General features: G+C 35.8%; 1 protein-coding gene across 1 annotated transcript in view; it reads left to right on the forward strand.

The window, feature by feature from the left end:
- LOC150093672 (uncharacterized) overlaps positions 1-25,354 on the forward strand; it is a 175,272-nt gene that overhangs the window by 108,292 nt on the left and 41,626 nt on the right. Inside the window, exon 10 of the mRNA XM_090412714.1 lies at positions 17,466-17,544. Coding sequence (XP_090268840.1) covers positions 17,466-17,544 — 79 coding nt within the window. The remainder of the gene's footprint in view (positions 1-17,465; positions 17,545-25,354) is intronic.

Consider the following 25,354-nt stretch of genomic DNA (forward strand, 5'->3'; position numbering starts at 1 on the left):
TTTCGGGATGTGCTACAGTGTTAAAACGAAATTGAAGCCTTTCATCTGCTTTAGCCAACCTCTTCATGGAAAACTTTGAAACTAACGCTCTAAAAAACTATCAAAAGAAACCTAAGAGATGGCTACGCTATGTGGATGACATTTTTGTCATTTGGCCAGGAACGACAGATGAATTAATTGTTTTTAAAGACTATCTTAACAGAATACATCCAAATATAAAATTCACTTTGAAAATAGAAGAATATAAAAAATTATCTTTCTTGGATATCCTCATAGAAAAAAATGAAGAAGAAAAAAAGTTTAACCTTTTCCGTTTACAGACAATCGATAACTACAGGAAGATTTCTTAATGCAGCCTCACACCACCACCACCCCTCACAAAAACTAGGTATAATAAAAACCTTGAAAGACAGAGCATATAAAATATCCAGCACGGAAAAAAAAGCAAAATGAGGAATTTCACTACTTAACACAGAACTTCATGCTTAATGGATTCGAGCCAAAAACAATCGAGAAAATCCTGAACACATCTCCCACAACCAGCATAGAAAAACAAGATTTCAAGAACGCAATCACACTACCATACATCAAAAAATGTCACAGATTAGCGATGTGAGATGGTGTGAAGGTTTCGATGGATATATCAAGATTCCTACATCCACCGAAACCTTCGTACCATCCCATAAAAAAAAAAAAAACACACAGGGGTCTATCAAATCTATTGTTCTTGTGGCATTTGCTACGTAGGCCAGACGGGAAGGTCAGGAGAAATCCGTATGACAGAACATAAGAAAGAAGAGAACAGAAATCAGACCTAGCTTTCCACACAACTTCCACTGGCCATAAAGTACTTTGAGAAAAAACAGTCATGTCATATATTGATAAAAACTGTTTCACAAGTGGCAAAAATGCTTGGAATTCCTTCACAGTGCAACAAAAACCAAGGTTTGATATTACACCAAGTGTGGTCAGCATTCATAAAAAATTTAACTTCCTCAGATCTTGGACATAACACATGTGAAGCACAGAACGTAACAACAAATAACAATGTTACAGTTAGAAACATCTAATGGACTATGAATTTAATCTTTGTTAGTTATGTTTAACCTTTTTTTATGCGACAATGCCCCTGATGATGATGTAAGTCATACAACTTATGAAATTTGTCAGGTTTTCATGTATCCTGTTCGTATTTAATAAACATGCGGTCTCAATACCGGAATCTATCTCTCAAACTACTGAACCATAGAAACCTTCGCACACAAACCATCTCCCTGCTGACTTATAACTCAAATATAGACCATGTATTGCTTGATATAATATCCTATTTACATACTGTAACTGTAGCATTATGAACAACTTTCCTTTTGGTACTTTTACCATTTCCATAAAATTTAAATACAGAGACATTGCCATATTTACATGATTTCTTAACTATTTGTCTTAAAGCAAAATCTGATCCTCACAAACCTGAACTCAGCTTCTTGTTTTCCAGGTTTCCCTTCTACAATTTTTCTTAGCTTTTTTTTTTCCCCTGTGGTATGTTTGTATAAATCTTACCAGAACAATCAGTAAGAAATTCCTCTGTAATTCCCACATTCCATTTTATTTTCCTTTTTATAAATGGGTGTTTAGAGCTCTACTCATAATCAGTTCATCTGGAATTCAACCCTCTGATTAGGCCTTCTGGATTATGTAGTGCAGCAACTGTAAAACTTTTATACCTCCATATTTGAGCATTTCTTATTGAATATCAGCTACTTCAGCTGCCTTTTATGCATTTCAGGTTTTTGATACCTTTTTCTACCTCAAGTATTGATGTGTATTGCTGATTGCTGTCACTGCTTGTTCCATTTAGCAGTATTTTAAAGTAATTACTCCAGATATGTGGAATTTGTGGACGTGTGGAGTGAGTTTGATGGGCGAAAGGATCTATATAAGATGGATGGCTTGCATTTGAATGGTTATGGTGTAAGAAGACTTGAGAAAGTGTTGCTGAATGTAGTGGATGTGCAAATTCAGGGAAACTAGATTTGTTAAGGGGGGGGGGAGTAGATATACAGTCCTTAGGGAGGCAGTTGAATGTAAGAATGAATATAATATGCTAGAGCAAATAAGGACAACAAACCAGAGGGGGATAGTTAATATAAGGCATCAAGGTAGGGTTGGGGCTAATGGGGGTCTTAAATTCATGTACACTAATACTAGGAGTATTAGGAACAAGAAGGAAGAGTTTTTGGCCATGGTTGGCACTTCCAGACCACAGGTTATTGGTATTAGTGAAACATGGCTGACTGTAGATGATATAGCTAGTGGGATTGAATGTGATGGGTATTTTGTGTTCAGGAATGACAGAGAGAATAAAATGGGGGCAGGAGTATTGTTGATGATAGCTGATGAGCTACAGCCAAGGAGAATAGAAGTTGAATTGCAGGATAGAGAAAAGAGCACATTTGAGGCCATTTGGTGTGAGATTGTGGCTAGCAGAACTAAATATACTATTGGGTGCTGCTATAGACCAGGTGATGGAAAAGATGGTGGTGACAATATGCACAAGCAAATAGAAGAAATGAGTGGAAGGAGGGTGATTATTATGGGAGATTTCAACTATGGTCGCATTGATTGGAGTAAGGAGAGGACACACGGGAGGAAGGAATTGGATTTTATGCGGTTATTAAGGGATAACTATCTGCGACAGCATGTAATGGAAAATACTAGGGGTCAGAGAGTGCTTGACCTAGTAATTACATCTGAGGATTTGGCTGTAACTAATATGACCACATTGCCACCAATTGGTGAGAGTGATCATAGGGTCTTGACTTGGGAGATGGCTAAAGGTGTGGAATTACCAATTAAGACAGGGTACAAGTGGAATTATCGGGCTGGTAAGTATGACATGCTTAGGAGTTTGATTGGTTCAGTGCCATGGTACGTAAAACTGCAAGGGCTAGAAGTTGATAGTGCATGGGAGGTGGTTAAGAAGTGCTTGCATGAAGCAATGGCTGACTGTATATCTAGAGTCCGAATAATAAATCAAGTATGGGTTAAATGGATGAATAACACCATTAAGCTTCAGCTGCAAAAAAAGAAAGAACTATGGAGGGAATTTTAGGAGAAAGGTGACCGGCAGGCACATGAACAGTATAAAGCGCAGGCCAGAAGGATGACGAGTGTGGTAAGAAAAGCAAAAAAGGATTACGAAAGAACATTGGCCATGCAGGCTAAAGAGAATCCTAAACAGTTTTTTAGATATGTAGCAAGTAAAAGGAAAAATGTACATGGCAGAATGATTTTAAAGAATGCTGATGGCAGGGAGGTAACTGAATCAGTTGAGATAGCTGAGTTACTGAGTGAGCACTTTGCAAGAATATATCATCCAGGTGGTGACATTGCAGAAACAAATAAACCAGTAGATTATACGGGAATTGTGGTGAATGAAGTGGAGGTGAGTAGTCTGTTGCATAACCTCAATGTCAATACATCTGTGAGATTGGATGGTATACCAGCTCGTGTAGTACAAGAAGCAGCTAAAGAATTGTCAGTACCCCTTGACCATTTTGTTTAATTTGAGTCTCGGGTCTGGGTTAGTCCCAAGCGGGTGGAAGGAAGGGAAAATAGTTCCACTGCATAAAGGTGGTTCCAAGACTGCTGTTGTAAATTACCGACCGATTAGCATATCAGGAATCATTGTCAAGGTCTTAGAGAAATTAGTCAAGAAAAGAATACAGGATTGGATAGATGAAAATGGGATATTGTATGGGGGACAACATGGTTTTGTGAAGGGTAGATCATGCCTCAGTAACTTGCTCACGTTTTATAACACAGTGACGGCTGAACTGGATAGGGGTAATGGGTTTACAGTGATACTACTGGACCTTGCCAAGGCCTTTGACAGGATACCACATGGAACCCTAATCAGTAAACTGGAGCAGATGGGGATAGATATAGGGTTGGTAAGATGGATAGGAGGGTGGTTGAAGGAGAGATACCAGAGAGTGGTTTATTCAGGAGTGGAGTCAAAAAGACATCTTGTGACTAGTGGAGTGCTGCAGGGCTCTGTTCTTGGACCACTGCTTTTCAATTTGTTCATCAATGATATTGGAAAGGATTTGAGAGGAAGTGTTCACTCGTTTGCTGATGATGCAAAGTTGGGTAGAGCAATTGTGAGTGCACAGGATGTCAAAATTTTACAGGATGATTTGGATAGTTTGGAGGACTGGGCTAGGAAAAATGGATGTCAGTTTAATGTGGCAAAGTGTAAGGTTATGCACTTTGGGGTGAAAAGAATAGCAGCAGTATATCGCATTGGTGGAACCGTACTCCAGGAGATTGATGAGGCCAGGGATTTGGGAGTGCTGGTGGATAGGGAGTTGAAGTTTAGGGGGCACATTACAAAAGTAACTAAAACAGCTCACCAAATCACTTGGCTTATGAAAAATACTTTAACATGCAGAGAGAAGCAAGTTGTTGTTCCTCTGTATCGAGCCTTGATAAGACCCCATCTGGACTTCTGTGCCCAGTTATGGGCACCAGGGTTTCTTCTTGATGGGGAGGAAGTGGAGAGGGTCCAGAGACGAGTGACCAAGATGATAGCAGGTCTGTGGAATGAACCTTATGAGAATAGGTAGAGGATTTGTCGGTTGCAGAAATTGGACGATAGGCGAAGGAGGGGTGATATGATTGAGACATTCAAATTACTGAAGGGTTTTTATAAGATTGATCCAGAAGATATTTTTGAAAATAAGACTGGTGGTGGGAGGACTAGGGGCCATGCATGGAAGCTGGGCAAGAGCGTGGTTGACAAGGGTGTTAGAGCTAGGTTTTTTACTTGGAGAGTGGTGAATGAGTGGAATAAGCTTCCAGAGTCTGTTGTGGGTGCTACGACCGTGAATGAGTTCAAGGCAAGATATGATAGATACTGTGTGAATGTTGAATAGTTGTTCCAGACATGATGTTAGGGCCTCCCTCGATGAGTCTGTCGACTCTTTGGAGTTTCCTGGAATAATAATATCTAGAATATGAATGAGAAGGAAGAAAAGTTTATCCTCAGTTTTCATGTCACCTTTATCATCTCTGATTCCTGTTACAGTACTATTTCCTTCATTTCTAAGTTTTTTCAATTGTCTCCAGAATATTTTACCTCCTTCCTGATTTTTCTTTAGCAAGTTTTACACATTTTTTTTGCTGGTTTGCTGTTTTAAATTTTTCTGTATTCTCTGAGAGCACATGTTCACTTGTCAGAAACTTTTGATACACCCTTTTTTTCTTGACTTCTTTAACTTGTTGAGTCTGCTATGGGCTTTTTATTTTTCTATCCTTACAGTCTCATCACATACCTCTTCTCTGACTGAATCGATCAGTGGTTTCTTCAGGGTCTACCAGTGAATTCCCAATGTTTGGTTCTTGTTTTCAAACTCTTTCATTTTTGTTTCAAAAATATTTGTATACATGAGTCGGCAGTTTATCTCTGAAATCTTCTCAACTTTGATTATTTTTAAAACTTCCTTACACACTTTTCCTTTCAGTTTGATACTTAGTTTTATTCTCCTTAAAACTAAATGATCATTTCCAGTTTGCCCTGTTTACTCTTATGTCCTGAACCTGTATGAAGAGATGTTATCAACAATAACATGGTCAATGAAACCCCTCTTATTTCTTGTGTCTTCCCTCCATGTGAATTTGTTCACATCTGTGTTGGAACATGGTGTTAGTAATGACTATTCCTTGTCCTGAACAAAAATCTTGAACATAATATTGCATTCCGCACAACAATTCAACAAGGATGTTGAATGTTTTATTTCTTTTCCCCTACATTGACTCTGTTTCAGTTAGACTAGCCAAAATTCTCCATCATCATCATCAAATTCCTGCCATGTACCCTCAAGGGGTGTACAGGATATGATATTACTACATGAAAAAATTACTGAAAAAATTACATCATTACTAACTTCCTATCTACAATTTTCCTCTAAATCAGTCTGTTACTTGTCAAGACTCCAACATTATCAGATTTTATATTTCTATCGTCTAAGGCACTTTGGACCGTATTAATCCACCTATATCTTGGTCTTCCTCTGGGTCGTTTTCCTGCCAACCTGGCAAAGAACGCTTGTTTTGCTAATATTTTCCTCCCATTCTATTTAAGTGACCATACCACCTGAGATTAGCTCTGCTAACGCATTCCTGGATGCTAACAATGTCAAGTTCTTTCCTAATATCCTCATTTTTAATATGATAATGCCGTTGATGCCATCTGTTCATGCCTCTAATCTTTCTCATAATTAGAAGAAACACACGTATAAACCACAGTGAAAATTATTTAATTGTAAATATTTCATCCTAAGCATCTTAGGACATCATCAGTACAGTATTTAAACAAAATTAGGAATAACATACAGTTAGGGCGCATGATTACAATAGAATCTCATGAAAACGTGCATAACGTGCTAAAGTAGTACAAAAAAAAAAAAAAATGTTAATTATTTAACACAATTTTGTATGATAATTTCCCATACTTTAGGAATAGTAAGAACGTCGTTGCGGTTTAGGTTTGGTCTGTGTAGTAGGGCTTCCGAACTTTCTTTGTATAAACGTTCATGTTTAAATAAAGATCTATGTAAAAGTTTAGCCTTTTCCCTATGGATCCTATGGTTTGGATTTTCAATTCCGTGTTGAGAGAGGCCAGCTTTCTGCGGTTTAAAAAGACGAATGTGGTCTTGATGTTCCGAGATGCGTTTCTGAACAGACCTACCTGTCTGTCCAAAGTAAGATAATTTGCATGAGCATGGAATCTCATAAACACCAGGTAACATCAAGGTTGAGAATTTGTCCTTAGGAGAAGGTAATAAGTTGTAAATTTGGTTGATAGGTTTGTAAGTAGTGGCAAAATTGTATTTCTTCATAATTTTAGAAAGACGTTCTGAGATGCCTTTAACGTAAGGTATGGGAATCCTATGCACTTCTTCCTGTCTGGTTTGATGTATGCAGAAGTGACTGATGATTTTTTGAGTTGTTTTGGGATTATATCCATATAGGATGGCTGTATTTTTGATAACTTCTAATTCCTGATTTAAAGATTCTTCAGAGGAGCAGAAATATCCCACAGTCGAAATTGAAAGCTATTATTTCCTTAAAACGTAACAAAAATTTAATCATTACTAGAGCTGATAAAGGAAATACCACTGTGGTTCTTGATACCAATTCATATGACCGAAAAATGAATTTACTTCTTCAAGATCGTAATACTTACTCCAAATTGGATTTTGATCCTACGAATCGTCAATTCAGAAAATTAAATAAGCTACTTAATGAAACTTCCTCCTTAGATGAAGAAACAATCAAAAAACTTAAGACATACCATGCAAGACCTCCTAGAATTTATGGCTTACCTAAGCTACACAAAACTAATGTTCCACTTAGCCCCGTCGTAGACTGTATCAGCTGTCCAACGTACAAGTTATCAAGATTCTTATCTAACCTTCTCCGCCCTCACATAGGCCACTCGGTCTCTTCAATCAAAAATTCTACTGAGTTTCACACAAAAATTAAAGACATTCAACTATCAAAAACTGACTTGTTAATCAGCTTCGACATTGTCTCCCTCTTCACAAACATTCCCCATAAAGAAACAATAGAATTACTAACTCAAAAATTTCCGTCTGATATAGTTGAATTGTTCAAGTTTGTTATTGCATCAGGTTACTTCACCTGGAAAGGTCAAATTTATAAGCAAGAGGAAGGAACAGCAATGGGATCTCCTTTATCACCAAACCTAGCAAATTTGTTTCTAGAACACCTTGAGGAAAAAATATTCACTTTTGAACCCAAACCAAAAATTTGGCTAAGATATGTCGATGACGTATTTGCAGTCTGGAATCATCCCGAACCTGAATTACAACTGTTTCTAGATAAAATTGACCTTCTTCATCATCGCATCAACTTTACGTTAGAAAAAGAATCTCCACAGGGTATCTCTTTTTTGGATTTACACATCCAAAGAAAAGAAGACTGTTCCATCGCCACGTCCGTCTTTCGCAAGCCTACATTCTCAGGTCGCTACATTCACAATTCTTCTACACTCACAATCCATCTCAGAAATCTGGCATTATTAAATCACTTGTTTCCAGAGCACACAAATCCTGCTCCTCTGAAGAATCTTTAAACCAGGAATTAGAAGTTATCAAAAATACAGCCATCCTATATGGATATAATCCCAAAACAACTCAAAAAATCATCAGTCACTTCTGCATACATCAAACCAGACAGGAAGAAGTGCATAGGATTCCCATACCTTACGTTAAAGGCATCTCAGAACGTCTTTCTAAAATTATGAAGAAATACAATTTTGCCACTACTTACAAACCTATCAACCAAATTTACAACTTATTACCTTCTCCTAAGGATAAATTCTCACCCTTGATGTTACCTGGTGTTTATGAGATTCCATGCTCATGCAAATTATCTTACTTTGGACAGACAGGTAGGTCTGTTCAGAAATGCATCTCGGAACATCAAGACCACATTCGTCTTATTAAACCGCTGAAATCCGGCCTCTCTCAACACGGAATTGAAAATCCAAACCATAGTTAAGCCTTTTCCCTATGGATCATAGGGAAAAGGCTTAACTTTTACATAGATCTTTATTTAAACATGAACGTTTATACAAAGAAAGTTCGGAAGCCCTACTACACAGACCAAACCTAAACCGCAACGACGTTCTTACTATTCCTAAAGTATGGGAAATTATCATACAAAATTGTGTTATATAATTAACATTTTTTTTTTTTTTTTTTTTTTTGTACTACTTTAGCATGTTATGCACGTTTTCATGAGATTCTATTGTAATCATGCGCCCTAACTGTATGTTATTCCTAATTTTTTTTTGTTTAAATACTGTACTGATGATGTCCTAAGATACTTAGGATGAATTATTTACAATTAAATAATTTTCACTGTGGTTTATACGTGTGTTTCTTCTAATTATGAACGCACCACAGGTTTCGTTATTTAAAAAAAAAAAATTTTTTTAAATAATAATAATCTTTCTCGGGACTCTCATATCTGCAGTCTCTAGTCTTTGGTCAAGTGTTTTACTTCTGACCCAGCTCTGAGATCCATAAGTTAAAACTGGTTTGAACACCGTCTTGTATACAGCTAATTTAGTGTTCCGACTAATTACTCTCTTACTCCATATGAATTTATTCAATTGAATTCCTACCATACCAGCTTTGCTGATTCTGTTGTCTATTTCTATATTTAATTTACCATCTTCACTAAAAATCGTGCCTAAGTAGCTGAAATGTTTTACTTGTTCCACAGGTTCTCCATTCACAACACAGTTGACATTTTCAATGATTCTGCCTATTTTCATTGTCTTTGTCTATTTATTGCTGACCTTCATACCATATCTATTACAACAGTTATTCAATTTAGTCAGAGAATCTTGCAGACTTGTAGCGGATTTATTTAGAAGTATAACATCATCCGCATAAAGCACAGAGCTGACATTAACATCTCCAATTTTGATATCATGTTTAATACCACTTTCCTTCATAATGTGATCCATATAGATAATGAATAATAGAGGGACATCCTTGTCTCACACCAGATTTAACATTAAACCATCTTCCTGTACTTCCTTCAATTCTAACTGCTGACTTACAACTCAAATAAAGACTAAGTATTGCTTGATATAATGCCCTATTGACACCATATAACTGCAGCGTATTGAATAGCTTCTCTCTTGGCACGATGTCATATGCCTTTTCCTAATCGACAAAACTCAAATACAGATCTTTCTTATATTCCCATGATTTCTCCACTATTTGTCGTAAAGTGAAGATCTGATCCTGACAGCCTCTATTTTTGCCTGAATCCAGCTTGTTCTTCACCCAGCTTTTCTTCCACAATTCTTCTCAACCGTTTCTCAAGTATACTTGCATAGATCTTGCCAGGAACTTAGTAGAGAAATACCTCTGTAATTCTCACATTCAGCTTTATTTTCCTTTTTATATATGGGCACTATGAGAGCTCTACTCCAATCATCGGGAATTCGTCCCTCTGTCCAGGCTTTCTGAGCTATGCAGTGCAGCCACTGTAAGACTCTTATACTACCATACTTCAGCATTTCTGGTCGAATATCATCTACTCCAGCTGCCTTTCCACATTTCAAGCCTTTGATGGCTTTTTCTACTTCAAGTATGGATATGTATTCCTGACTGCATGCCTGATCAGTGTTTTTTACCACTGTGCTGTCATCACTGCTTGTTTCATTTAGCAGTTTTTCAAAGTAATTACTCCATACTTCAAGGATATCTTTTTCTCCTGTTTTCATGTCACCTTTATCATCTCTAACTCCTTTTACAGCACTCTTTCCTCCATTCCTAAGCTTCTTCAACTACCTCCAGAATATTTTGCCACCTTCTTGATATTTATTTTCTATATTCTTGTCAAAGTCCTCCCATGAATTTTGTTTAGCTAGTTTTACACAGTGTTTAGCATTCTTGCATTTGTCTCTATATTCTCTGAGAGCACAAGCTGACTTATTTGACAGGAACTTTTGATATGCTTTCTTCTTTTCCTTCACTGCCTCTTTAACTTCCTGTGTTCACCAGGGAGTTCTGATTTTTTTTATCCTTGCAGACAACCTCACCACATGCCTCTCTTAAGGAGTAAATTAAAATGCTATTCACTCCTTTCATTAGAATGCAGCCCTTACTTTGATCTGTTTAAGCTTAAACGGTCTTCTTGGAATTTATCACCAGTTGTTGCATGGCTATGCAATATCCCACTACAGACAGATGAAAAATTCTATCAAATAATCCATCAAAGAACTTTTCACAGAATGTAAAATACAAGAAACAAGATGCCGTGGTACTATCAACATGTATTATTCTTAGCAGTCTGCATAATATCCTAACAGAAAGACACTAAGTGTTTTGCAGTGCACCTGAAGTCTCGCTTCTGCCACAACATGACAAGAGAAGAAAAAACTCAATCTGCTGAGATCCCTCGTACTAGACCCTATGCAGTGAATATAAATCTTAACATTAATCTGTTCAATACTTCCAAGCTGTGACTCATATTCTACACAAATACATGTATATTGCACTGAATGTGTCAGAACCTATAGCAAATCAGGTGCTGTGTGCAAGAAGTTATGGAGAAAATAGGAATCTGTTGTGTTTTTTGAACAGTTTGAAGTTGTAGTCTTTGAGGAAAACAGCGTGAGGGAGGCTGTTCCAAAGAACAGAGGTAGGTGGAATGAATGAGAAGGAAAAAAAGTTAGTTTGACAGGGTTGACAAGGACAATAAATGGATGTTGACTAGTAGCTGCTCATGTTCTTAGTGCTTCAGATGAAAGAGAGGGAATGATGGTGACCAGTATGTTTACTTCAGCCAAATCTACTCTCTCAATTAATTAAGGGTGCATTACTAGTTTTATCTCTTCTCTTCTAGATTGTTGGGTATGATGAATGCAGTTAGGAAGAAGGTGCTCATAATTGTATTCATTTATTCATCCATCTCAATCATCTTCTAGTTCTTTTCCCAGCAAATATTTTCTTCAGATCTGTTTTTCATTTTATGTAAGTGACATAATTATCTCTACTTAGAACATTATTCTTGAAAATATTAATGTCCATTTCCATTCAAATATATTTATTTTTAATATTGTTTTGCTACTGGAGCAATGTGTTCAGCTTCCAGATTTTCCTATGAATTATGATCAAGTGTCATTGGCATCCAGGAGGTAGGAATATATGGAAACCCATAAAGCCAATCTTGGGCTTGCTGTCTACATAGTTCAAACCCAGCCATCCTTTATAATTTTGAACTCTGTGTGTCACTTCCTTTCTTTCATTTTTCCTCAATTCTTCTCTGTAATAAATCTTTTTGACTTTTTTGTATGTTCTTTATTCCAGTTTAATACCCATCTCCAAAACTTCATTTCTCTCTCTCTCTTTTTTTTTTTTTTTTTTTTTTTTTTTTTTTTTATATACTATACCACAGATATGAATTCTCATATGTGGTATATTCTCATATATGGCTGAACTGGTAAACTGTTTATTGTAATCCCTTTAAAGCATCAACAACTGGTCCTTTTTTCCAATAGTTAATAACTTTCATGTATTTGATTCTGACATTCCTAATAATGTTTCATGGCATAAACAACACCAGGAGAGCAAAAACACATCCATTAAACTCATTAATATATCACTGGTTTTCTACCCAGCATCATCAGCGCACAATTATAACTCTGACAGACATGCAGTACTGAACTAAGTAATTGTAGAAAACAATTTAAATTGTAACTGAAAAACAACAGATCTAATGTCCTTACATGGCACTCTCAATGGGTTGGATAACCATAAAGTTAATTTAGAGAAGTCAGGCTATCAGGTTTTAAAATGATAGTCTCCATATCTTTGGTAAATTAATACAACCATACTTGTAGAGTTTGGGAGAGTACTTCATACCTGATGCTGATTCTAAAAATATTCTCTCAGACCTATAACAACTTCTATGTAATATAGATGTTTCCATCCATCTAATCCTATGCAAAGTAGTATCCAGATCATAGTCTGTCAATCCTGACTTTCCATACAGATGATTGCAAATGTTATCTGATCTGCAAGTCTGTCCAAAGTAGGCTAAACTGCAGGCACAAAGGAACTTTATACACTCAGGGTGTTTAAAAGAATGCAATTGATCTTTAGGAGAATATATGAGGGTAGCTAGCTGAATGAAAGGTATGAAAATGGCATGGAGATCATATTTGCAGGGAACTTTGGCTATTTTTTTCTGACCTTTAACATATAGGATGTGAATGGTTTTTGCTGTGATCCTATGTGTTGAGTGTAAGAAGGATGGGGGATGCATGCAGTATTTTATATGAGCTGTAGCCATTGGCTAAAAAAGGTGTAGTGAAACATCCCTGAGCTCAATTTCAAAGGCTGTGTCATTTGAACAAATAGCCCTGGCTTGGTGAGTAAGTTGTAAAAATCTCACATAATTGTTTTGCTTATTACATTCACTTTTTACAGGTTTATATATGCTGAGTAAAAAATATCATTAATAAGGAATATTTGTCATATGATAAAGTACTCTTTAAAAATGTGTGTGCATTTATTAATATAATTATATGCTTAGTATTACTGGAGCTGCCATATAGTTAAGTGGTAGTGATATAAAAGGAAACTTAAATGTAGTTATAAGTAGTAAATTTGCTTGCCATATGTTGTAATCCTTAGGGAATAACGTGAGAATGTTATTCCCTAAGGATTACAACATATGGCAAGCAAATTTTTGTTTGTATGTTTAATAACTTTCGTGTATTAGATCCTGACATTCCTAATAATGTTTCATGGCATAAACAACACCAGGAGAGCAAAAACACATCCATTAAACCATTAAACATACAGAACATACATATGTATGTTCTGTATGTATGTTTATAGTAGTGTCCATATGCCATGCATTATTACAACATGGAATGGAATAATGCATGGCATATGGCATGCATTATTACAACATGCGAGTGCTGCAGTAATGGCAGCCATGTTTGTCACTTGAGTTTCTCTTTGAATCTCAGTAATGGGCATGCTTGCTAGTTGTTGTTTTTTAGAATAGCTGTCACTGGGTAACAGGAACTCTAGCCAGCAAAGAGTAGGCAAGTGAGAAAGGAGAACCAAAAAGGTCTAATAAACTACCAAGTTAATTTCTCTAATCTTGGAGAAGTGTTTATATGCATCTTTAACTTCCCCAAGGAGGAATTGTGAAGTTAATAATTGAAGGACAGTATAATGTATCTCTAGCATAATGTAAAGTCACCATATAGATTAGTGAGAATATTTGGTACTTAATAAAAAGCAAGTAGTATATGTTCCAAGGATCAGTATGAATCTGCAGTAAAAGTTCTTTTATTGGAAATGCATTTGGAACTGCTCAATTAATGTGTTCCTGTTGTTAGAGTGATTATTCTTCATAACATAAAATAACATAGTTGGAGCAATCAAGCTTTGACTATAACAAATTGGCACTTTCTCTTTTATTATGTTTGTTTTCTACAAAGTGTTTTGAGGATGTCATATTGTTGGGAAGGGTGGGGGTAATGATGTGATTGCTTATGTAAATACCTTCTTGTATATGAGTGGGTTTCCTGTAAATGGAGAACGATAATGAGCCTTCAGTAAGTCATGACACTAGTGTATCTAGAAAGGGGAGACAGTTGTTACTTTCTCTGTGGTGAAGTTTATTTTAGAATACTAGCCACAGTCAAACAAATGTTATTAGCACTATGGGTGCAAGTTCATAGATACCACATTCTGTGCTAGTCATAATTTCTAAAACTGGCACATTTTGAGCACAGTGTTGAAATTATACCACGAATAAGTGGCTAGTATTCTAATGCAGTTCCAAACCTCAAAAATAACATTCCACCTAAAGAAATATCAGCACTTAAAGTTATTTAGTAATAAACATTATTGTAACAAAAGAAATGCTACTGTTATTATGAACCAAGTAGATTATAACAGAAAAATGAATCATCTTTTTAAAGACTCCTCTACTTATCAGATCATAGATTAGGATCCTACAAAATCAGAAAAGAAAGTGTATAAAATTATTTAAAAAGTTACACCTTGCCCCAAGGAATTTACCAAAATCTTAAACCTTATCATGTCAAACCATCTCGGATATACAGTCCCTAAAATTCACAAACCTAATACCCCCTTCATCCAATAGCAAACAGCATAGGCACCCCACCTACAAACTGGCCAAACATTTACCAAATCACTTTCCTTCCTTATTGGCATCTATTAAAAACTGATTGCAGTTTAAAACATTAATAAAAAAATTGAACCTTGACAAAATTCTTACATCGTGATATCAGTTTTGATATTACTTCACTATTAACTAATGTACCTTTGATAGAGACCCTTGAACTTAATAAGCCACATTATCATCCTGACATAATTGAGCTATTCAGATTCACCATATATTTGGGTTATTTCTTATGGAAAGGAAAAATATGCAACTAACCAGATGGGACTGCTGTGTTCCCTTCTCCCCACCTCCTAGCTCTAACTTCTGTATGAATCATTTTGAAAACCAAGCATTCAACACAGCGACACTTACACCAATAATTTGGCTGCACTATGTTGATGCCGTGTTTGCTATTTGACTTCGTGGTTCAGACACATTACATACATTTTTGGTATATCTTAACAGCCAACATCCTAAAACGAAAAAGAAAGTAACATTTGTTTTTCTCCCCTTTCTAGATACACTAGTGACATGACTTCCTAAAGGCTCATTATTCTTTTCTATTTACAGAAAACTCACTCATACAGGAAGGTGTTTAGATAAACATTCTCATGACCAATAGTGTGGCATCCTCAAAACACTTACTTCCGAACCAGGGCTATTTGTTCAAATGACACAGCCCTTGAAACTGAGCTCAGAGACCTTTTCTATACCTTTTTAGCCAACAGTTACAGCCCATATAAAATAAGTAAAATACTGCATGCATCTGCCATCCCTTCTACACTTTGCAGACACACAGAATCACAGCAAAACCATCCCATATGCTAAGGGTACATCAATAAAGATAGCCAAAGTTCTCTGCAAATATGATCTCCATGCCACTTTCAAATCTTGCATTCAGCTAGCTACCTTCATATATTCTCTTAAAGATCAACTTCATCCTCTTGCACATCCTATAATTTATATAGTTCCTTGTGCCTGTAGTTTAGGCTATTTTGGACAGACTTGTAGATCAGTAAACATCTGCCTTAAAGAATGCAAAAATTACATGTAATTATCTGCACAGCAAGTCAAGATTGGCAATCCATGCTCTGGATATTCCTTATATAGAATCAGATTTAACTGGAAAGAAGATATAAAAGAGAAGGAAAATTTAACTGGCAAGAAAGAAGGAAAAATGTAACTACTTTCAGTAAAGATTTAATCGGAAAGAAGAAAAAATCATCTGATTAACAACGAGGAAAGATATGTCAGTATTTCACTGTTAATTGAGTGATATAAACTCAACCCCATGGGCTTTCTGCAAAAGTGTCAGTAGATAAGGAATTTACCAATTATTTACTGTTTGAATGATCGAGCCTTCAGCCTCATAATCAAAGATTAATAAAAGAGCAGTACAAAGTGTAAGTCAAGAGAATGATGGCCATATTGAGGAAGATGATATCAGATTAAAAATAGGAACTTCCAGACAGACACCAAAGAAAATCCTTGAGAATTTTATCACTGTTTGCAAGTAAAAGAAAGAATGATCATAAAAAAGGAATGTATCAAATGAGTAGTAAAGTGTTCAGTTTAGTAAGTTTAATATTCTAGGCAAACTAATTAGCTCTGGATGGCTCGGGAAGGGACTGAATGAAAGAATACAAGCGGATGAGTTAGAATTATAAACTTGTGACATGGATGAGAGTGGCTAACTGACAGGTTTCAGAAAATAATGTACAGATGCTGAGTCTAAGAGGAGGATGATCAGTAGTGTACCGCAAGATTCTCTACCTGTCTTATATTGCTAAGTTGAGGAGAGTGATAAGGAACATGTTGATACAGAATTTCTGTAGACTGATTCTATAGGCAAATGTTAATGAGTGGCAGTTTAATTGTTGTAGTTTAAAATATAAGGTTTTCCATTTTGGACTGAGGTCATTGCAACAGAGTTATATTAATGAGAATTTGTTGTAAGTGGTCAGTGCTACTAGAACCTTTGGTGATTATGGCAGACAGAATTCAAGTTTAGGGGCTATCTTGCTAAGGTGGTTAAGACATTGCATTGGATAACTAATGAAGAAGTAAAACATTAACCTGTGAGAAAAAGAAAATTATTCTCCCACTGTTCTGAAACTGACTTTATGAGACTTACTTCTTTAAGACATATGACAAATTGGGAGGTGTTGAAAGCTTGGGGATAGATAGAAAGGAGATAGTGATAGAAATATACAAATTAGTAAAGGGATGACATTATAGATGTGATATTTTACATGTTATGGAAAGGGGGGGGTGTAGAACTTGGGATCATTCCTAGAAACTGACTGAGGATGTGGTTTAAGAAGCATATGAGGTCAAGGTTCTTCTCATATCATGTGTTTAAAATAAGATACCATTCAAGTGTTTTGAGTGTGTGTTGTTAGTGTGACTGGAAAACATAACTTGGGGAGTACAGTGAAGGTTTATTAATTTCAATATCTCTATGCTTATAGAATAATTGTCATATATATTTATAGGTGTGTGTGTGTGTGTGTTCACACAACAAGAAGGATTGATATGGTAGTGGGCACATTCTGAACATATCCTAACTTTGGTGGGATGTTGAGGATACATTGTAGTAATCTGTAAGAAGCTTACTATAGAACTAAAAATATGCTTGTTTGGTTTAAAAACAGTTTTTTTACAACCAAAATGTAATTTTTTTCTGCTTCTATTTCTAGTAGAAAAGAGATAGTGCTCCACAAACAAAAGAAGAGTTACTTCAGCTTTTACATCGCGAAGACCCATTCATACTTCCATTCAGTATCCCTTTGTTAATGTTTTTATTATATAAAGTATATTTATTAGTAATTAAATATTTGTTGGTATTGTTGAACCACCACAGTATATGAGTGAGTATATAAGATTGAAACTGTTCTTCAAGATAGCTTTTATCTTTCTTTCTCTTTTTCCTTCCCTTCTTCACCATTCCCAGCTCTTCATCAAAGTTGGAAAAATAAAGCCAATTAGAGTTGAAGACATCAAAGTTTATAAAGAAAATGACCTCATTGTTGCAGTGTGACTGAAGAAAATCACAAATAGTTTAGCTGTTAAGTGTTTTGCATAGCTTGGGGAATGTGTGGAGTTGCAAATGAAACCAGAGATATTTAAAAAGAGAGGATTCTAGATTAGCAAAGTTTGACTTTATTATGAATAGACTTTAATATCTACAATACTTAAAAGGAAGTTTTCCACTAGAGGAACATGCACCTTTTTATCTAGTGTAGTATGTTGAATGTAGTAGTGAGCAGTAGTCCTATTACTGCAAGCAGTGAATATGAAATGATATACAAGATTTTCATATTTCTTGAATGCAAACTGCAATTTCTCATAAGCTTTGTTAAAAGTAATGAAATAATCATCTTTTCCATTAAGTTCATAATGCACTAATTGTGGGGGGGGGTGAATTATCTAAAGTAGTATTTTAGAGTAGTAATTTGATGGAAAAGTAGCTCCACAACATACAGAGAATGGTGATTTCTGTTGCCAGGTTAACTAATAAACTCATAGTAATTTGTGGAGATTCAGTATTAGCATTATTGCATGGGCATCTCAATGGAGTCTGAAGACTCGTGATAGGCCGACATTATCGACTAGAGTTTATCATACCTTTCTTTGAACACATCTGCTGACAGCACTTACATCAGACTGGCAACTTATTCTGCTCATCCACCACTCTCCAAGTGAAAAATCTAGCACTCGTGCTCTTAGTTTCCAGGGACTAGCAAAGAATTGAAACGTTTCCTCTTCATCAGTCCTATAAAAAAAAAAAAACCTTTTAGTAACTTATGTTCCTATCATATCTCATCTTTTTTCTATCAACCTACTTATGCAACCTTAAACCCTCAGCCAATCCTCATAGACAACATTCTGTAAACTACTCACCATCTTGGTCATTCACCTCTATATTCTCTCCACTACTTCCTCACCCCCCTGAGAAACCGTATTGTGTTCTGCAGAAAGTGAATAAGTGTTCCGTGAAAAATTATCAAAATTAATATGAGCCTGGAATGATTTTAAATGCTACGACAAATTCAAACGTGTGAAAATCAGCGCTCCTCATTTTGCATGTGGATCGTGCTATTAAGGCCAGTGCGTGCTGGCCTTGACTCAGTCACTGGCTGACGGCCACCTGCAGTTGTCGACATCTCTGAGCTTGAGTGAAATATAACGGTATCTTCTAGGAAACGTGCAGTCACAAGCAAGGTCAGTGCGATGCGCTGCGTCCCGGCATGTCTGTAGTGTGTGCGCTGTCACATTTTTGCGATGTGATACAGCCTGCTTTGGCGATAGTTTGCACTTAGCTTCACATTGAATACGAGACCGATGGTACGCGACTCTTACCAAGGTGTTCCATTAAAATTTCAGAATTTGTGAAGTGTTCTGTCATAGAAAAAATTTGGGAAACGCTGTCCTATATCATCATCAGATTCCTGATTTTACCCTCAGAGAGAGTACAGGATACTTTGATAGTACTACATGAAGAGTTTACATTATTACTACCTTCCTACTGACAAGTTTACTAGAAATTAAAATGTTATTGGTCAGTATTGTCAGTTGTTATATTTTGCTCGTCAAAGGCACTTCCAATTACATCAAGCTAGAACTTGGTCGTCCTCTGGGTCTCTTTCTTGCCATCCTAGTATTTAACACCTGTTTCACTAACCTTTCCTCTCCACTTAAAATTGTAACTAAATAGATGAACATAGGCCATGAATCAGATTCAGTTGTTGTTTTCAATGTTCCTGATTATTTCCATATCTGGAAAGTTTTTCACTTGGTTGCAAATTAAATTAAACTTGCCAGGAAATTATATTCTTGTTTTATTCTTTAAGTAGTGACCCTTCCCATAATGCATAGCATTATACACACCCGAAAGGATGTGTGCTTTGCATTTTGGGATACCAAAGCAATTTTGATGTCATCAGCCTCGTTATACAAGTAGCCTTGTCATGAAGGTACTTCGTGAGCAAACTTTGCTTGTTTACACTTGGATATAGGATAAAAGAAGAATATGATTTCTTGGCGAGTTTAATCTGATTAGTTTCATAGTTATTTTACTGCCAATTTCCATACCAAACTTGTTTCAGCAATTATGCAGTTTAATTAAGGAATCCAGAAGACTTGTACTGGATTTATTTATGAGTGTAACATCATCTGCATAAAATAAAGAGCTGAGATACACATCTCCATTTTTGATATCACACCTAATGCCACTTTTCTACACAATGTAATCCAATAAGATGATGAATAATTGTGAGATAGCATGCACTCTGGTCTCGCATTGATTTCACATCAAACTCAAACCATCTTCCTGACTCCTTTAGTTATATGTGCTGAATTGCAACTCAAATATAGACTCAATTGCAATCTATACCTTACTTTATATAGATTGCAATTACATGATAAAGTTTTATTATTTTGAGCAGCTTTCTCTTGACATCTTGTCATGTGCATTTTTCTAGATTATAAAACTTACAGATCAGGATCAGATTTTTGAGAAATCTGATCCTGACTACCTTTATTCGGCCTAAACCCAGCTTGTTCTCCAAGTTTCCCTTCCACAATTTTTCTTAACCTCTTCTCAAGTATTCTTGCATAAATCTAACCTGGAACACTCCAGAATATTCCACTGTAATTGTCAGCCTAACTGGTTACTGTGTACATTCTTCATCAGGATGTGGATTCAAATTCTCTCTCTGTGGACAGGAATGATTGTGATTGTCTTTAGTGGTAAATTAATTTTTCATTTCTTGGCATGAGACTACCACCCTGTTTACTTGGAGGCCTGAAGTGACTAAATGTTCCACATCTGGTCTCTAGAACTTCCCTGTGTAAAAAATAGAAAAAAAATCCTTGATCCACTCACAGTACAAATGTAATGAAATGTACTGTAGTATTACAAAAACCTTTTGTGGAAGGTTGCCACATAAAAAAAAAATTTCAGTTTAATTTCCTTTTTTTTTTAATAGATGTGTTCTGTGAGAGTTCTACTCTAGTCATTCAGAATTGGACCTTCTGTATTATGCAGTGCAGCCAATGTAAAACTTTTATACCTCCATATTTAAACATTTCTGGTCAAGAAGCATCAATTTCGTTTGTCATTCCTCATTTCAATTTCTTAATGGCTTTTTCTATTTCAAATATTGATATTTTCTCCTGATTGTATTCCTCTTGAATGTTTTGAACCACTGTTTTGTCGCTGATTGTTTCATTTAGCCATCTTTCAAAGTAATTACTTGGAATATCTAGGATATCTTCAGTTTTCATGTTGCCGTTATCATCTCATTCCTTTTTATAGAACTTTTCTTTCCTTCCATTTCCAAGCTTTTTTTTTTTTTTTCAATAGCCTGCAGAACATTTTACATCATCCTTAAATCTGTCATCTATATTCTTACTGAACTCTTGTAATTTTTGTTTAGCTACTTTTACACATTGCTTTGTTTTCTTACTTTTTTTGTGTGTGTGTGTGTATTCTCTCAGAGCAATTGCTATGAAAGCAATTATTTAAATATGTATTTTTTTATATTTGGTTTATACACAAGAGTTTATTGATTAACCTATAGTACAGTAATACCGTGTATGGGTGAATATACAAAGTCCATCAAAAAATGTATACGCACTTTAACAGATGTTATCTATGGACTTTTTTCAAAGTTGGATCGAATTAGTAGCAATGTGAAGTATGATGTTCTTTCAAAAGATGTCATTACTCACATGAATGCTAGCATCAACACATGACTGGTAGGACAGTCAAACAAAATAGCAGAGGCATGATTGTCGTTTGAGAAACACAAGACCATTTTAAAGTGGTATTTCAAATACCACTTGAGAATGTAGTTGAAGTTCTTATTTCTTCTTTGAAGGTACTGTGTCAAGTGTAACTAGACATTCTATGCACATCCATTTTACCTGCCATTCATTCACTTTATGGAATGATCAGTTTCTCTTCAAACAAGATGGCACACTACCACTGAGACATGAGAGCTTACCTCGATGAAAGTTAAGGGACAATGGATAGAACGAAGAGGTGCAGTTGAGTCCCTCCCCCCCGCATTCTCCTGGTTTAACACCCTTGGACTTCTACCTGTGGAGGATTCTAAAGGATGTAGTGTATCGTAGAAAACCAGCTACACTGGTGGCCCTTCAGAAAGAAATTGAACGACATGTGCAGCAATCCCACTGGACACTTTGGCCAACTTTGACCAAGCAGTAGTTCGCCATAATAATAAGTGTCTGGACGCTAATGGTAACCACTTTGAGCACCTCATGTAATTGTAGAGGTCCAAGGTAACTTGTATTCATCCCTTGATGTCTGTATAAATTTAGTATTAAAATTTTTATACTGGTTTTTCTTTTGTTGAAGTGTATATACATTTTTTTGGCAGACTGTATATTCAATATTTTTCCATTTTGTCTGTCACTTTACCTTCCTGAGTCCACCATTTCTGGTTTTATACTATCTATTTAGTCTTTATTTGAGTTGTAAGTCAGCAGTTAGAATTGAAGGAAGTACAGGAAGATGGCTTAATGTTAAATCTGGTGTCAGACAAGGATGTACATTATCCCCTCTGTTATTCATTATCTATATGGATCACATTAAGAAGGAAAGTGGTATTAAACCTGATATCAAAGTTGGAGATGTTAATGTCAGCTCTTTGCTTTATGCAGATGATGTTATACTTCTAAATAAATCCGCTACAAGTCTGCAAGATTCCCTAACTAAATAGAATAATTGTTGTAATAGATATGGTATGAAGGTCAGCAATAACAATACAAAGATAATGAAAATAGGCAGAAGCATTGAAAATGCCAACTGCATTGTGAATGGAGAACCTGTGGAACAAGTAAAACATTTCAGCTACTTAGGCACGATTTTTAGTGAAGATGGTAAATTAAATATGGTAATAGACAACAGAATCAACAAAGCTGGAATGGTAGGAAGTGAACTGAATAAATTCATATGGAATAAGAGAGAAATTAGTCGGAACACTAAATTAGCTATATACAAGACAGTGTTCAAACCAGTTTTAACTTATGGATGTGAGAGCTGGGTCAGAAGTAAAACACTTGACCAAAGACTAGAGACTGCAGATATGAGAATCCTGAGAAAGATTAGAGGCATGAACAGATGGCATCAATGGCAATATCATATTAAAAATGAGGATATTAGGAAAGAACTTGACATTGTCAGCATCCAGGAATGCGTTTGCTAAGCTAATCTCAGGTAGTATGGTCACTTAAAAAACAGAATGGGTAAGGAAAGATTAGCAAAACAAATGTTCTCTGCCAGGTTGGCAGGAAAAAGACCCAGAGGAAGACCAAGATATAGGTGGATTGATACAGTACAAAGTGCCTTAGACGATAGAATATAAGATCTGATAATGTTGGAGTTTTGACAAGTAACAGACTGATTTGGAGGAAAATTGTAGATAAGAAGTTAGTAATGATGTAAATTTTTCATGTAGTACTATCATATCCTGTACACCCCTTGTGGGTACATGGCAGGAATTTGATGATGATACTATCTATTCTTCTAGCACCTTTCCAGGTTTTTGGTAGCTTTTTCTAACTCAAACATTAATATGTACTCCTGATTTTGAATGCCTTTGAATATTTTCTGCTACTGTTCTATCACTGTTTACCTGATATAATAATTTTTAAAAGTAATTACTCAAAACATCCAAAATATCCCTAACACTTGATCCTTTCAATATAGTTTTTATTGTCTTTTTATCATCTGATTCCTGCTTACCTTTCTTATATTTTTCTCTGTATTCTCTATGAATGCCACTTGCTAACATACTTACCAAGAACTTTGGATATGATTATTTCTTATTTTCTAGAACTACATCTTCAACTTCTTGAGCCACCATGGAATTTTGATTTTTATCCTTATAAATTCATCATTTACTTCCATGGCTAATTCAGTGATGCTTTTTTCTGATTTTGTCATTGGATCTCTAAGCTTTGGTCCTTATTTTCAAACTTTCACTTTTTCTTCATCACAATAATTGGTATATTTTAGTCTACCTTGAGAGCTCGTGTGTAAAACTTTTGTATATATATTTTATACATATCAAAAGGTTCCTTTTTCCATATGATAACGATTTTATCATACTTAAAAAAAATTATACTCACCTCCTATTTCAGATTCTGCAATATTTGCTTATATCTTGAACCAGTCTGAAGATATCAGTATGAATAAAAAATAGTTTTTGTGTGTTTTTTCCATGTGAATTTATGCACAACTTTGTCTGAACATAGTAATGACTAGTATCTCTCTTGAAATTCAGTATTTACCATTATTGTTATTATGACTTATGTACATGATTAGTCTATACCAAAGGTTCCCAAACTTTTATACCTTTGCCTCCTCCCCTTTAAAATATAAATTTCTTGCTGTCTTTTCTGGAACAAGTGCAAATAGAGACATGATAAATGTTAAAAATATATTTGAAGTGTGTATAAGAATGTACACTATTGAGCACTTTCTAAAATCATGAAGGCGCTGTGCTTTTGAATTCTTCAGTAACATATGAAAACTGAACTATCTCATCCATGCAAAGGATTTTAAAAATATTTCATATCAACAACGTCATTCTTCCCCCCCCCCCCAGAAAATCACTCATACTTATCACTTTGGAAACCTTTGGCATATGTAATTCCAGTGCTTCAGGAAATGTATTTAAAATTGCTTTTATAATGCCAAATAATGATCTCTGAATATACAGGGTGTTCGGGATAAATTTGACAGTTTCGTAAGGAAAAAGAAAATCTTTGTATCTATTAAATTTAATGAATTGACAAAAAAACATTACAGGCAGAGTTAATTACAATACTATCAACAAGATTTACTCAAAATAACCACCATTAGCATCGATCACAGCTTCAATTCTGCTTCGGAACCTCGAACAAGCTGATGCTACAGTCTCCCTGGGAAGGGCCGCAAAAACTGTTTTAATTTTATCCATTAACTGGGCTTTTGTATTACTGGAAGTGCGATTGGTGTCTTTTTCAACTGCGCCCCATACAAAATAATCCATGGGGTTAAGGTCTGGGGAGTTTGGAGGCCAAACATTTGGACTGGTGAAGTCGTAGAAATTTTCAGACAACCATTTTTGACTTTTCCCAGAGGTGTGGCAAGGGGCCGAATCCTGCTGCCATACATACGGCCTACCATTGGCTACCCTTGTTATCCAGGGCTTGACTACAGTTAGCAACTCCACGAACAAAGCCCGAATTCCAATGCCAGGGTTCTTCAACACCTGTTCCTGCAGATTTGCGAGGAATTCTGCTGTACGAACGCAATCAGATCGTCTGCTAGGGATCTTTCTTCTTGCTACATCCTCGTAGTCACCATTGCAAGTCTCTAGTTCATGCCTGATTGTTTTTACTGTATTCAGGGAGCATTGGGCAGCAGTCGTAATATCCTTATTTTGATGGCGGGCACGAATCATCATGATACAAGTTATTCTCTTCCATGATTCAGGTGGGTTCCAGCTATCCATCCTTTCTGACATCTTGTATATGAATGAAGAAGGGTCCAAACTTTTAAATGAAGAGAAGTGTG

This window comes from Typopeltis vanoorti, chromosome 23 (assembly GCF_054136105.1).
Source record: "Typopeltis vanoorti isolate ZY-2024b chromosome 23, IOZ_Tvanoo_1.0, whole genome shotgun sequence".
Taxonomy (NCBI): Eukaryota; Metazoa; Arthropoda; class Arachnida; order Uropygi; family Thelyphonidae; genus Typopeltis; species Typopeltis vanoorti.